Source organism: Lissotriton vulgaris, chromosome 2_1 (assembly GCF_964263255.1).
Source record: "Lissotriton vulgaris chromosome 2_1, aLisVul1.2, whole genome shotgun sequence".
In the NCBI taxonomy this organism is placed as follows: Eukaryota; Metazoa; Chordata; class Amphibia; order Caudata; family Salamandridae; genus Lissotriton; species Lissotriton vulgaris.
In genome coordinates this window covers 2,004,170,246-2,004,185,480 of record NC_141687.1, presented here as the reverse complement: position 1 = coordinate 2,004,185,480, position 15,235 = coordinate 2,004,170,246, and the positions used below count along the sequence as shown (strand labels likewise).

Genomic DNA, 15,235 nt, shown 5'->3' with positions numbered 1-15,235 from the left:
TTTTTTCTGTCACACTTGGTTGCACATTTGGGTCTCCACTTCTATTTAACCAACGTATTGTTTTTCCGTGTTGAAGTTCTGATTTCACAGTGACTCCTAGATATAATTACTGTTATGGTACCTTATGTTGGGGTACATATCTAGTTTGGGTCGTTAAACTTGCCCTTGGACCTTATCTCTAATTGTGGTTTTGACACATTACTACTGCCTTTTGGAGCTGCTACTCACCCAACTTTAGCCCTACCACTACTGACTAACCTTTGTCTTTGCCGCACCCTGCAGCATTACCCAGGCAGTGAAATTCCCACTGTTCATGGCATGCCTTCGATCATGTTGTGATGGAGGGTGCTGCAGCATTCGCCTTCTGCCACTCAAGGCCAAGGGCAGCTCTGAGTTGTAGTGGGGCACTTGTAGGCGATGTCCTGCACTCTGACCGCCAGCCCTGCTCATGCTGTACAACCAGATGCAGGAAAAAAACAGTTGAACTTTGCCACATTATAGTGGGGTATATTAGGAGACTTTGCCTACCTTCACAAAAGGAGAAGTTAAAACTGCAGTGAGCTGAAGTCAACACTAGGATCAATATTAAAACAATCATTTTTTTCAGTAATGATTTACCAAATGCAGGTAAGATTGGAACTTTGCTCTCGGTTAGAATGTGGTCTAATGGTCGATTAGTTAGAGCAACAACTAATAACTTTCAGGAGGAATAACAGGCAGTGTAGTCCAACTATCACCCACCTTGTATCGTTTCCTTTGAAAGTCGTTAATTCTAGATTTTTTACATCTCTCACGAATGCAAATTTCTTTTTGTTCTTCTTGTGGAAATATTTTGATACTTGTCTCACATCAAAGAAATTGCATTTTTTTCTATTGTAATTTAAATGATTTACCAAAGAACAATATCAGATTATGTTAACTTGTAGGTTGTCCGCTGCAGACCAGTCATAGAAACAGAATTCACTGGCTTCTACACAATGATCCTATTCAGGAGGTGAAAGACCTGGAACATAGAATCCTGGTTTGGGGTCGAGTCTTAGAAGTGGGCCCCCTTTCTGGACACCACGCCGGCCAGTATAAGTGTTGGACACTGCATAACACAAAGACTCTCTCTGCTTGGGTAAATGTCACTGTAGAAGGTATGTTGGATTTTTAGACACATTTGCTGTTGGTTCCCATGTGTTTCTGATGTGTATTTTATCACATTTAAGGTTTTATTTGTGGAACAAGCCTATAACAGTCAAAATTCTAAGACGTGGCATGTCATCACATTTGCATTTGGAACAAGCTTTGGCAAAGCCAATGGGTCTCGCCTATGCAAGAGCTATTGGCTTTGCCAACATGTTTTAGCAATGTTGTACACCAAAATGGCTGCTGTTTTGCGTATCTAAAAGTTAGTGGGGTAAAGGACACCAAATATGAACTGTTCCCATTTGGAAATTACACTTAAAAAAGTAGTAAGGTATCTCCAATGTTAACCTGCAGTAGTGAGAAACAAATGTAAGAGTTTCTCACTACCAGGACATGTGTAACTTAAAAGTGTGTATCCTACTTTTTAAATGCATTGCGCCCTACCCTCTGGTTGCCCAGGGCCTACCTTAGGGTGCCTTATATCAACCAATCAATCAATCAATAATTAGTAAAGCGCACTACATACCCGCGGGGGTCTCAAGGCACTGGGGGGGGGGGGGGGGGCGCTACTGATCGAACAGCCAGGTCTTGAGTATTCTCCTGAAGGTCAGCAGGTCTTAGGTCTGTCTTAGGCTCAGTGGGAGGGTGTTCCATGTCTTGGCGGCGAGGTGGGAGAAGGGTCTCCCACCGGTGGTTGTTCTTTAGATGCGCGGGACGGTGGCGAGTGAGAGGTCGGCGGAGCGTAGCTGGTGGTTGGGGATGTAGAAGGAGAGCCGTCTGTTGAGGTAGGCAGGGCCAGTCTTGTGGAGTGCCTTGTGTGCGTGGGTGAGGAGCTTGAAGAATATCCTCTTGTTGACAGGGAGCCAGTGCAGGTTTCTCAGGTGGGGGGTTATGTGGCCGTGGCGTGGTACGTCGAGGATCAGTCGTGCCGAGGCGTTTTGGATGCCTTGTAGTCGTTTGATGAGCTTAGTGGGGTCTCCCACGTAGAGGGCGTTTCTGTAGTCCAGTCTGCTGCTGACGAGGACCTGGGTGACTGTCTTTCGTGTATCTGTCGAGATCCATCTGTAGATCTTGCAGAGCATGCGGAGGGTGTTGAAGCAGGAGGAGGAGACGGCGTTGACATGCTTGGTCATTGAGAGCGTTGAGTCGAGGATGAGTCCCAGGTTGCGTGCGTGGTCGGTGGGTTTCGGGGCTGCCCCCAGTGTCGTCGGCCACCAGGAGTCATCCCAGGCTGAAGGTTGGAGCCAAGGATGAGGACTCCGTCTTGTCTGAGTTCAACTTCAGACTGCTGGTCTTCGTCCAGTCGGCAACAGCCTTCATTCCTTCATGGAGGTTGGCTTTGGCTGTGATGGGGTCTTTGGTGAGGGAGAGGATCAGCTGAGTGTCGTCGGCATAGGAGATTATGTTGAGGTCGTGCTGTCAGGCTACGTGTGCGAGCGGGGCCATGTAAGTGTTGAACAGCGTCGGGCTGAGGGAGGATCCCTGGGGTACGCCTCAGATGATCTCGGAGGCTTTGGAACGGAATGGGGGAGGCGGACGATCTGGGTTCTGCCGGAGAGGAAGTAGGTGGTCCAATCCAGAGCCTTGTCTCCGATCCCTGCGGCGTGGAGGGGAGCGCATAGTGTGCAGTGGTAGACGGTGTCGAAGGCGGCAGAGAGGTCTAGGAGGTTTTGCTGAGGTTTTGCCGTTGTCCAGCAGGGTCCTGATGTCGTCGGTGGCGGTGATGAGAGCAGTCTCGGTGCTGTGGTTGCTGCGGAACCCTGACTGGGAAGGGTCAAGGATTCTGTTTTCTTTGAGGTATCGGGTTAGCTGTCTGTTGACGGTTTTCTCGATGACCTTGGCCGGGAACGGGAGCAGAGAGGTGGGCCGGAAGTTCTTGTGGTCTCTTGGGTCTGCCTTAGATTTTTTGAGTAGGACGTTGATCTCGGTGTGTTTCCAGATCTCTGGGAAGGTCGTGGCCTCGAGGGAGAGATTGATGACGTTGCGCAGGTGGGGTGCGATGGTGCTGCTTGCTCTGTTGAAGACGTGGAGCGGGAATGGGTCCGACGGAGAGCCAGAGTGGATTGAGCTCATGGTTTTGATGGTGTCATTGATTCTCGTGCTGGCCCAGGCTAGCAGGGGGTCGTGGTCGATGGTGTACGGAGGGTCTTTTGTGTTGCTGTCTGTTGGGGATGTCTGGGTGTTGAAGCTGTCGTGGATGTCTGCTATCTTGAGGTGGAAGAAGGTGGCGAGGGAGTCACACAGGGCTTGTGACGGCGGGATGTCGTTGGTGTTGCAGCTGGTGTTGGAGAGTTCCTTCACAATGTTGAAGAGCTCCTTGCTATTGTGTGCATTGTTGTCGAGGCGGTCTTTGAAGGAGGTCCTCTTGGCCCCCCTGATGAGGTGGTGGTGGTTGCGGATGGCGTCCTTGTGTGCTGCGTGGCTGTCCGGAGTTTGCTCACTGTGCCATTTCTTCTCTAGTTTCCGGCAGGCTTGCTTGGAGGCTAGGAGTTCTGGGGTGAACCAGCTGGCCCTCTGGCTGGTGTCTCTGTGGGGGGGCTTCTTCAGCGAGGCGAGGGTGTTGGCACAGTCCTCGATCCAGCATCTGAGGATGTGGGCAGCATCGTCGGTGTTGGAGGTTTCGGTGGGTGGGCTGAGAGCGAGGTTTGCGTGTAGTTGGTCTTCAGTGATTTTGCTCCAGCAGCAGCAGGGATCTGTTGGGTGCGGTGGTGTGTGGTTGGTTTCTGGAAGGCGAAGTGGATGCAGCGGTGGTCGATCCAGAGGAGTTCGGTGGTGTGGCTGATGGAGACGTATGGGCTTGAGGTGAAGACCGGGTCAGGCATGTGGCCGGAGAAGTGGGTGGGCGTTGTGACGAGTTGCTTCAGTCTGAGGATGGTGAGGTTATCGATCAGGGTTGTGGAGGTGTTGTCGTTGTTGTTCTCAAGGTGAAAGTTCAGGTATCCGAGGAGGATGTAGTCGGTGGAGGTCAGTGCGTGCGTGCTGATCAAGTTGGCGATGGAGTCGCTGAACTGGGGGCAGGGTCTGGGGGGTCGGTAAATGAGGGTGCCTGTGAGGGTGGAATTAGGGTCTGTGCGGATCTGGAATTGCATGTGTTCGGCGGTGCTGAGTGCGTCGTCGGTGCTAGTCGAGACCCTGATGCTGTTCTTGTGAACGATGGCGATTCCTCCTCCGACTCCGTTGGTGCGGTCTCTGCGGGTGATCTTGTAGCCACCTGGGATGGCTATGGCGATGTCGGGTGCGGAGGAGTCATTAAACCAGGTCTCTGTCAGGAAGGCAACGTCCGGGAATGTTGTGTCGAGCAGGTTCCAGAGCTCGACGGCATGCTTGTGTGCAGAGCGAGTGTTCAGTAGTATGCATCCAAGGTGATTGGGGTCTTTCTTGGTGGGTGGTTCGTCGGCTCTGAGGCTGGTGTAGCTGCAGTTCCGCCAGGTGAAGGGGCCATGTGTGTGTTTCGGGGCGGCCTTGAAGCAGGTGTGGCTCCGTCTGGAGTTGAGACCGTGCAGAGTGCTGGTGTCGTAGTGGCGGCGGTTGTCGTGGCAGGTGCGGGGTCCTGGGGTTCTGGCGCTAGGTGCGGTCCAGGCACGGACGGGCGCAGGTGGGCTTGCGTTAGGCACGCCAGCGGCGCGGCCGCACAGCGGCTGGCATATATGGGGGAGTGGGAGGGAGGAGCAGCTGGGAGGCGGGAGGCGGGGGCAGCGAATGGACAGTGGGCAGTCAGGGGGCGGGGCCGCAGGTGACACAGCGGCGAGGGACAACAAAGGTAACAGAAGGAAAAGGGGCACATAAATCGAGGGTAAAACGAGTGGCACAGAAGGCAAAAGGGCAAAAACTGAGTGGAACAGAAGGCAAAAGGGGCACAGAAACGAGGGAAGAAAAGTGCACAGAGGGCAGAAGGGCACATAAAAACAAGTGGAACGAGGGCAGAAAGGCACAAAAACGAGGGGAAAACGAGTGGAACAGAGGGCAGAAAGGCACAAAAAACGAGGGAAAAAAGAGTGGAACAGAGGGCAGAAAGGCACAATAAACTAGGGGAAAACGAGTGAAACAGAGGGCAGAAAGGCACAAAAAACTAGGTAAAACGAGTGGAACAGAGGGCAGAAAGCCACAAAAGACTTGGGAAAAACGAGTGGAACAGAGGGCAGAAAGGCACTAAAAACGAGGGGAAAACAAGTGGTACAGAGGGCAGAAGGGCACAAAAAACGAGTGGAACAAAGGGCAGAAGGGCACAAAAAATGAGGGAAAAACGAGTGGCACAGAGGGCAGAAGGGCACAAAAAATGAGTGGAACAGAGGGAAGAAGGGCACAAAAAACGAGGGATAAACGAGTGGAACAGAGGGCAGAAAGGCTAAAAAAACTAGGGAAAAACGAGTGAAACAGAGGGCAGAAAGGCACAAACAACTAGGGGAAAAAAACGAGTGGAAAAACGAGGGAAAAACGAGTGGAACAGAGGGCAGAAAGGCTAAAAAAAACTAGGGGAAAACGAGTGAAACAGGGCAGAAAGGCACAAACAACTAGGGGAAAAAAACGAGTGGAAAAACGAGGGAAAAACAAGTGGAACAGAGGGCAGAATGGACAGAGAGGCACGGGGGCAGCGAGGGGAACAGAAGGGGAAACCAGGCAGGGACACGGGGCAGTGAAGGGTACAGAAGGAAAGACTTGGTAGAGAGAGCACGAGGACAGTGAGGGGAACAGAGGGAAGAAAAAGGGGCACGGACCACGTACAGGCAGTGGGGGAAGACAGACAACAGCAGTCACAGACACAACAATGAAAATACACGCAATACAATAAAAGCAATAAAGTGGAGGATGAACAAACCTACCTACGGCCTACCACTGGCCACCAGGGATGAGGCACAGGTGGTAACCTGTGGGTGGTGGAGGGCCTTAAACTTCCTCAGCAGCTGGGGCAGGGAGACACAGGCGGTGCTGTGCGGAGGGGGAGCGACCTACCTGGTGGGGTCAATGGAAATTAAATATTAAATACAAAGCTCTGCACCTCAAAATGTTTCTTTTGCCCGGTTAAAATGGCAGTTTAAACTGCTCCCACACAGGCTGAAGTAGCAGGCCTGAGTTATGTATAAAGTGCTATTTTAGTGGGTGGTAAAATCAGTGCTGCACGCCCACCTGTAACATTTAATTTACAGAACATGGGCAATGGCAGTGCCACTTTACTAGGGACTTGCAAGTAAATTAAATATGCCAATTGGGTATAAGCCAATCTAACATGCTTTAGGGAAAGAGCACAAGCACTTTGCACACTTTACTACTGCTAACCAGTGCTAGAGTCCTAATGTCAGCAAAAACAAAGTCAGGAAACAGGAGGTTTAAAGGCCATAAGTTGGGGGAAACCATGCCAAGGATGCCAAGTCACATATCTTCCCCTATGTAAATCATTCTTGATCCTGCTCTAATCATAACAGTCCATCCTAAATTGCCAAACCAGGCCTTCCCTGTACTGGAACACAAGCAACCTAAGACCAGTTTTGGCCTAGTTGGGCCTCTTCAATCAGGGCAGCTTGAATTCAGTGGCACTGTGAACACAGAATCCACGTCTGGGCATACTCTTGGCCACTTACTTCTGTACATCAAACACACAAATGATGATGAGAGAATTGCTTGCAAATGGTCGACCCATCATTACTTGCTTATGAATCATTCATTGCACAAATGAGGACGTGGGTGTCATTGGTTTTTTAGGGAAATTGATTTACTTCTTCTCCGGATAATATCTGAGAAGCTTTTAAACCCACCATTAGAGGGGGGGATTACAATGTTTCAAGGCTTCAACAATAAGTTAGTCCAATGCTTTAAATTTTAAAGAGAGAGAGTGGGCAAAGCAAAAGCTGCAGCAGTTTCCTTTTGAGAAGCAAGTTATCAATGCTAGAACTTATGGGCAACAATTATATGAGGAAGGAGAAGTAAGTGGAAAGCTGCTAACTAGGCAAGTTAGAGCCAGACAAGCCAAAAATACTGTAGATAAAATACAGGAGCCATTAACTAGGTCCTTGCCGAGGGAAGCCTCGGTAATCAAGGGGGTATTTCTTCAGCATTTTACAACTCTTTATGCAGTTGGCCACCCTTCAGATTTGAGAGAGATGTACAGTTTTGTAGATGGTGTTTTCCTTCCAACGTTGTCCAGCAAAGTGGCCCTAATAAAATTATTAGAAGCAGAGGCAGCGGTTAGACCTCTGTCAAAAGGTAAGGTACCAGGAGTTGATGGGTTTCCTGGGAAGTGCTATCAGGTTATGATTTCAGAGGTGAAAGGCCCTCGGATGACCTTATTTATTTCTATACTGATGAGCGGTTCCATCCCTTCTGTTTTTTTGTAAAGGTCTGCTAACATGCTTTCTTAAGAAGGACAAAGACCTGATGGACATCAATGTATTCCACCCAATTACACTGCTGAATTCAGACTCTAACATTTTAATGAACATTTTTGTAGCAAGGTTAGCTGAAGTTATGCCTTTTGTTAATTGGGAAAGACCAGTGCGGGATTATCCCTGGGCGTCAACTCTATTATAACATACATTATTTGACAGAAGTAATTGATTATTTTAATCTTCCTTAAACTCCTGCAGTGGTCTTGTTTAGGTTTTGTTTATTGATGCAGAGAAGGTTTTCAACTTTGTGGGCTGTGATTATTTGTTTCTGGTAATGGAGGCCATGGGGGTATCCATCCCTGCTTACAAGTTCAATCGCTGCATTGTATCAGGGTTCGTCACCTGTAATATCTCTTAATTTTTAATGGTAGATTTCCAGGGCCAACAGACAGGGCTGCTCGCTGTTTTCAAATCTTTTTGCCCTTTTTATTGAGCCTCTTGCTTGTTGTATTCGCCAGAATGTGGGGGTGAGAGCAGAAGCACCGGGGATAGGAAAACTTAAATTATACGGAGACGATCTTACATCTGGCAGAGGAGCGGGGGTGATCCAAGAGCTTTATGGTATTTTTCTCAATTTTGAAGGTTTACAGTGTTGTGAGTTTCCATCTCTAAGACAGAGATTCTTATTTTTCACACTGATGTCTCGGTTCTACCCTCGGATTTTCTGAATAAATATCAGCAAAAACCAGTTAGTTGTTTGGGCATAAGGGTATCAGAAAAGTATGACGATCTATAATATTTAAGTTATCCCACTTTGCCCTGGAAGGTTCAGAATTTGTTGGAACGTTAGGGTAAGATGCAAATTTCGATAATTGGCAGGGTGGCACTAGTTAAAATGTATATCTTGCTCGAGTAAAAAAAATTACATCAGTTCCCTGTGTGCTTAATTATACGTTTTTTCAGCAGCTGAATGGACAGAGTAGCAGTTTTATTTGGGATAAGAGCAGCCCGAGAATTAGTATGATTAGGTTGACTAACGAGGGATCAAGGAGGGTAAGCTCTACCAGATTCCAGAAGTTATTATTGAGCCGCCCATTTGCTGAATTGCACCAGGTATGTTGATTTGGTTAAGTGAAAAACGTTTGAAAATTCTTTTCTTTGTACTATGGGTGAAGGAATCTCATGTCGTTAAGATCCCACTATTCCCCTGGAAAAGAGTCCAAAAACGGTCAGGTATCATACATTTTTGGCCTTCAGAACTAAGCATAAGCAACTATTTCACCTGTTACAAATTCCTAATATTCATGCTGAGACTCCTGTTAAGAGCTTTTGCCCCAATGGATTGCTTGGGGTAGCTTCTACATTGGAGAAATTTGATCTGGGGAGAGTTGGAGATTGGATGGTTAATGGGGCATTAATCCCATGGGAAACTGCTCCGCTACTTTTTACGATATTTCGGGGGTAGAATAAGCTAGTTTACTACCAGATTGTTTCAATTTTAAGGAAATATCAACCCTTGCCTATTTAAACAACCTGGGAGGTAGTCGGGCTCTTTTTCATTATATGCAGGTCTACACTGAACAGAGCCAATGGGTAAAATGGCAGAATTCAGGGCGAAATAACTTCCTGGTCCAGTTTTGAATTATGCAAACCAAATGGTCACAAGAGATAGGGTGAACTTAACTCAGGACCAATGGATGGAAGATTCTGCCCACAGCTCCAAAGTTGTACAACGCCTTAACTGTTATAAAATGCAACTGTAAGCCCAAAGTTTAGTATTATACCCCAACATTGCTACATAATTGGTATGTTAACATATCTGTTCAATGTCCCAAATGCTCTGAATTGGGCAGCTGGATTGACATTCTCTGAGAATGTAATAGTGTGAACATTTTTGGGAAGATGTTCTGAGAGGACTTTGGGTTTTTATGGGGAAGGCGTACTCCGTGGATGTGAATGCTGTATTGCTAGGTTCCTCAAAGCATCTAGGTATTAGTCCTGTTTGAGCCCGTCATTGGTCGGCAAGGTCAACGATTACGGCACTTTGGAAATTTGCTGAACCACATAGGTTGCAAATGTGGTTAGAGAAAATGAAGAAAGTGTACTTAAAGCAGCATCTCTATGCACAGAGAGTTATGAAAGGCAAACTCCTTTCTGGAATTTGGAAATACTCTGCTCCATATATACAGACTTGATGTAAGATAGGAGGAATAAAAGCATGAGAGTTGCGATAGGATCAGCTTTAGCTACCCCTTGCAACGGGTTACTACCAACTGGCACTTTGGCATTGCCTTTATTACAGACTATTAGATGGGATGCATATGTATTTATTATTTTGCACTTCTATAGCTGACACTTTAGAAAAGGACATTTAGCGCTTGACAATTCTATATCTGGTTTCCTTGAGCTTGAAAGTGGCATTTTGGGTATTTATAATTTCAGACTAGTTCTCGTTTTGATATAATCAGAATGCTGAATTTGACCTGACTGTTATTGCAAAGTATATTTGCATTTTTACCTGCTTGCACTATGCACTTGCACATCATGCAATGACATTTGTATTTATGGCGTTAGGGATAATAATGTTTAGGGTGTCTACTAAGATGTATTTACAGCTCTTTTTATTCTTTGTGAATTTTCTTATTTAATGAATTGTTGTTTATTCAAATCTTTCACACTCTTGGTATCTGTTGTAATAATTCTCCTTATGAGCACCTTGCATTCGTGTCAGGTGAAAAGATGTGGTAAGAGGTTGTACTACACAGAGAATAATTCATGAACCTTCTCCCTTCATCCTATATCCGTTTAATGTCTTAAGCCTGAGAGCGGGTGCTGTTCCTTGTGACCTCAAACTGAGAACATCTATTCCTTAGAGATGTATGGGTCAAATAAATGACAATTTACATTCTGAGCCGACAGTGAAGTAATAATGAATACTGGTCTGCTGTTAAATCCAATTGTCATGTCTATATTTGATAAATTGTGTGCTGTTAATACAGTTATAATACTAACTTTTAAAGACTAGATTAACCACCAGTAGATGTAATAAAAAAAAAAAAGAAAGGAAGCACAAGCCTTATGAACCTTTGTAATCTTGAAGCATTAATTAAAATTGGACATTGTTGGAGACCAGATCCGTCAGGCAACAATAAGCCTCACTCACAGAGTAGTGACTCTGAAAGGCTGGTAAAGATGAAGAAGAGTCAGTCACAACCGGCTTGCCTAACATGTGGCTAACTTGCCTCAGACTTTCTGGGCTCGCAGAGGTTCCAGCTGTATTGTGGTGTGTCGCTAGGCCCAAATGCACATAGAATGATGACACGGACACTGGAATATGCTTACTGGAACTGGCCCAGGGCATGTGCGCCCGGCACCTTGTGTTACCAGGGTCACATGTCCTTTGATGCCTGTGTTGGATGGGTGTGGGTGGGGTGTAAGCAGCCCTCAGAGGTGGCTGGCACCACAAACACTAGAACCGTGACTAGCCAGGCACTACACCAGCCTGTTGTTAGACCTAATAGTTTGCATGCAGGCCAGTCCTGCTTCCCAAAGTAATATGTCTGGCATGATGCACAGTTTCTGCGTATGCTACTTCCGATAATGCATTTATGCGCCGAAACGCTTCATCTTAACTAGTGCCTATGAATTTTAATTGGTCATGTGATTTCAACACATAGACACAGGTGAAGTAATAAGACCCAAACACAGACGATCAACATTTAGAAAATCTGCTTCGTCCATCACTGGTCTGAAAGACCAACAGTTACTTCAAAACAAAAATTATCCAAAAGTAAAAAAAAAAAAACCTTCTACATGTAATCTGGGGCGTAATGCAGTCCCCTGCGGCGCAGGTGGGCCCGACCATGTCAGGGGGCCCCGTTCCTTCAGGGGTACCCCATTCAGCACCAGGACAATGACTATCTGTGAGATACGGGCGACTTGGGGCCTCCGAATAATAGGGCCCATTACATTTTGCAGTGGGGGGTCTATCATTTTGCGTTACGCCACTTCCTATAATGGTGGGGGATGGGGGGAGTGAAACTTAGAGGGTTTCGTGCGTATGCTCACTTACTAATTCAGTGTGTCAAGGCTTGTGTTACAACAGCTTCAGCGACGGGGTATTGTTTCATTAGAGATGATTTCTAGAAGGAATGAATTGCCAGCAAAGGAACACTTAACCACGACGAGTTGGTTAAATACAAGTGCTTTGACAGTACCGTGCTTGTTGCAGTAGTGGTGACACAAACAAGAAGCAGTGGTTAGTGCCACCCCGGCATTGTAGAGCGTCAGGCGCAGCTATTTCTGTCCTGTCCCTGAAAAAGCCTGCCCAGCGGAACAAAACAATATCGTATGTCACACCAGGATAGCAGCTACTTCCTCCTATGGTATGTTCGTTTTAAAAGTTGCTCATTTAAGCACACTTAGAATACATGTTTGTCAATTAAGTTAAAAAATATTTTAGCATTCATTGAAATGGTCGAATTGTGCCTATCCAAGCAAAGTATTACAAAAAAGGTATATTTTCCGATAATTCTGAATTGGTGGACATTAACAATGTGTTCACGGAAAGATAGTTCAAAAATTCTAGTAAAAAACGCACAAAGAGTGATGTCACGAACGCTTGCAATTAACCTGAAACCACTGGCAATTCACTCCGGCATTCCAACCCATCGTTTTTCATCCCTTGTACCACACCAGACTCCAGAGTCCCACCATTTACAAATCAGTACGGACCATGCTCCACATGTAGGGGGTGACCAGATCTTCAGAATGAAACACCAGGACGGCCCTAGACATAGAAATAGGACTATGTTTTGATGGCCCAGGTCACGGTCACAAAAGGACTACACTAAAAATATCTTACAATAGATGCAAACCTAATCACTCAAACAGTATATCACCAGCCCCAGACCTAGCTACTCGACACCAGAACTCCGGACGTCGCCTTTCTCACGGAAACCTGGATGAACGCCTCATCAGCGCCCGACATCGCCATAGCCATCCCGGATGGATACAAGATCATCCGAAGAGACCGCATCAACAAAACAGGAGGAGGCATCGCCATCGTTCACAAGAACACCATCCGCATCACAACCAGCTCCGACAACACCCTCACAGCCGCAGAACACCTTCACTTCCAGATACACACCGACCCCAAGACCACACTCAGAGGCACCCTCATTTACAGACCCCCAGGACCCCGCATACAATTCAGTGAAGACATCGCTGACTTTGTCAGCCCACACGCCCTCCCCTCCGATGACTATATTCTCCTTGGGGACCTCAACTTCCCCCTGGAGAATAACAACGACAACAACACCTCCACCCTGCTGGACAACCTCGCCAATCTCGGACTCAAACAACTAGTAAACACCCCCACCCACTATGCTGGACACACACTCGACCCAATCTTCTCCTCCAGCAAGCACATCTCCTTCAATCACGCCACGGGACTCCACTGGACAGACCACAGTTGCGTCCACTTCAGCTTCAGAAAGACCACGACCCACCACCACCCGCAACAAGTTCCTCGTAGAAGCTGGAACAAAATTACCACCGACCAGCTCACCACATCTCTGAACCAAAACCCTCCCGCCAGACCAACGGACCCGAATCAAGCAGCCATCAATCTCGCACAATGGATCACCCACTGCGCTGACGAACTAGCACCCTTGAAAAACCCTCCCAACAAGCCAGGAAGCAAAAAAGCCTCTTGGTTCAACGACGACCTCAAGAACTCCAAAAAGAACTACCGCACCTTTGAGAAAACCTGGTGAAGAAATCCAACCTCAGACAACATGACCGCCCTCAAGAACGCCTCCCGCAAACACCACCAGCTGATTCGCACCACCAAAAAATCAGCATTCAAGGATCGACTACACAACAACGCCCACAACAGCAAGGAACTCTTTAGCATTGTCAAAGAGCTCACCAATCCCAGCGCCGGCAACAACGACATCACTCCCTCTTAAAAGCTCTGCGACTCACTAGCCTCATTGTTCCACAGTAAGATCGCTGACATACATACCAGCTTCGGCGACCTGACCACTCCCCCAACCACAGAACCGAAGCCCCCCACCACCACCTTCCGCGCCTGGACCTCGATCAGCACCGAAGACACCATCCGCACGATGAACTCCATCCACTCCGGATCGCCAACCGACCCATGCCCTCATCACATCTTCAACAAGGCCGACTCCATTATCGCCCCCCAACTCCGGGACATCATCAACTGCTCCTTCAACACCGCTACCTTCCCGGAAAGCTGGAAACATGCCGAACTCAGTGCCCTCCTGAAGAAACCTACAGCAGACCCCACCGAGCTTAAGAACTACCTCCCCATTTCGCTCCTCCCATTCCCCGCCAAAGTCATAGAGAAGACCGTCAACAGTCAGCTCGCCGCCTTCCTTGAGTCTAACAATTCCCTCGACCCCTCACAGTCCGGTTTCCGAGCCAACCACAGCACCGAGACCGCCCTCATTGCAGCCACAGACGACATCCGGGCACTGCTCGACAACGGGGAAACAGTGGCCCTCATCCTCCTGGACCTCTCCGCAGCGTTCGACACAGTCTGCCAACGCACCCTTGTACAACGCCTCAAGAACATCGGGATACAAGATAAGGCCTTGGATTGGATCATCTCGTTCCTCACCGGAAGAACCCAGAGAGTCCGCCTCCCCCCTTTCAGATCAGAGGCCACCGAAGTCATATGCGGCGTTCCACAAGGATCATCGCTCAGCCCCACCCTCTTCAACGTCTACATGAGTCCCCTCGCATCCATCGCACGCCAACACTACCTCAACATCATCTCCTATGCAGACGACACCCAGCTGATCCTCTCCCTCACCAAGGACCCAACCACCGCCAAAACCAACCTACACAAAGGGATGAAAGACGTAGCCGAGTGGATGAAGAACAGCCGTCTAAAACTGAATTCAGACAAGACGGAAGTCCTCATACTAGGATGATCCCCCTCTGCCTTTGACGACTCTTGGTGGCCCCTGGCCCTAGGCAGCGCACCCAAACCAACGGACCATGCTCGCAACTTGGGATTCATCCTAGACTCCTCACTCTCGATGACCAGACAAGTCAACGGCGTCTCATCATCATGTTTTAACATCCTACGCATGCTCCGAAAGATCTTCCGATGGATCCCCACCGAAACAAGGAAGACGATCACCTAAGCACTTGTCACCAGCCGACTGGACTACGGAAACACCCTCTACGCCGGAACCACAGCCAAATTACAGAAAAGACTTCAACGCATTCAGAACGCCTCCGCTAGACTCATCCTAGACATACCCCGCCACAACCACATATCCGGCAACCTGAGAGACCTGCACTGGCTCCCCGTCAACAAGAGAATCACGTTCCGTCTCCTCACCCACGCACACAAGGCCCTCCATGACCTAGGACCCAGATACCTCCACACTCGCCTGACCTTTTACACCCCCACCCGCCAACTACGATCATCCAACCAAGCCCTCGCCGCGATTCCACGCAATCGAAGAGCCTCCATGGGAGGAAGATCCTTCTGCTACTTAGCGGCCAAGACCTGGAACTCCCTCCCCACCCACCTCCGTCATACACAGAACCACCTCTCCTTCAGAAAACAACTCAAGACCTGGCTGTTCGATCAGTAGCGAACCCCTCTCCTTTAAGCGCCTTGAGACCCTCTGGGTGAGTAGCGCGCTATACAAATTTCTGACTTGACTTGACTTGACTTGAGGCCTTGAGGCTAAGGAAAATAAAGCGGCCTAGATGTTGGCCATCTGCAGGGGTAT

At 48.1% G+C, this 15,235-nt stretch overlaps 1 protein-coding gene across 1 annotated transcript in view; it reads left to right on the top strand.

Annotated features, from left to right (window-relative positions):
- The window catches only part of ADAMTSL3 (ADAMTS like 3), a 2,358,716-nt gene that overhangs the window by 2,179,978 nt on the left and 163,503 nt on the right, over positions 1 to 15,235 (top strand). Inside the window, exon 26 of the mRNA XM_086958228.1 lies at positions 927 to 1,139. Within this exon, the coding sequence (XP_086814354.1) occupies positions 927 to 1,139 (213 nt within the window). The remainder of the gene's footprint in view (positions 1 to 926; positions 1,140 to 15,235) is intronic.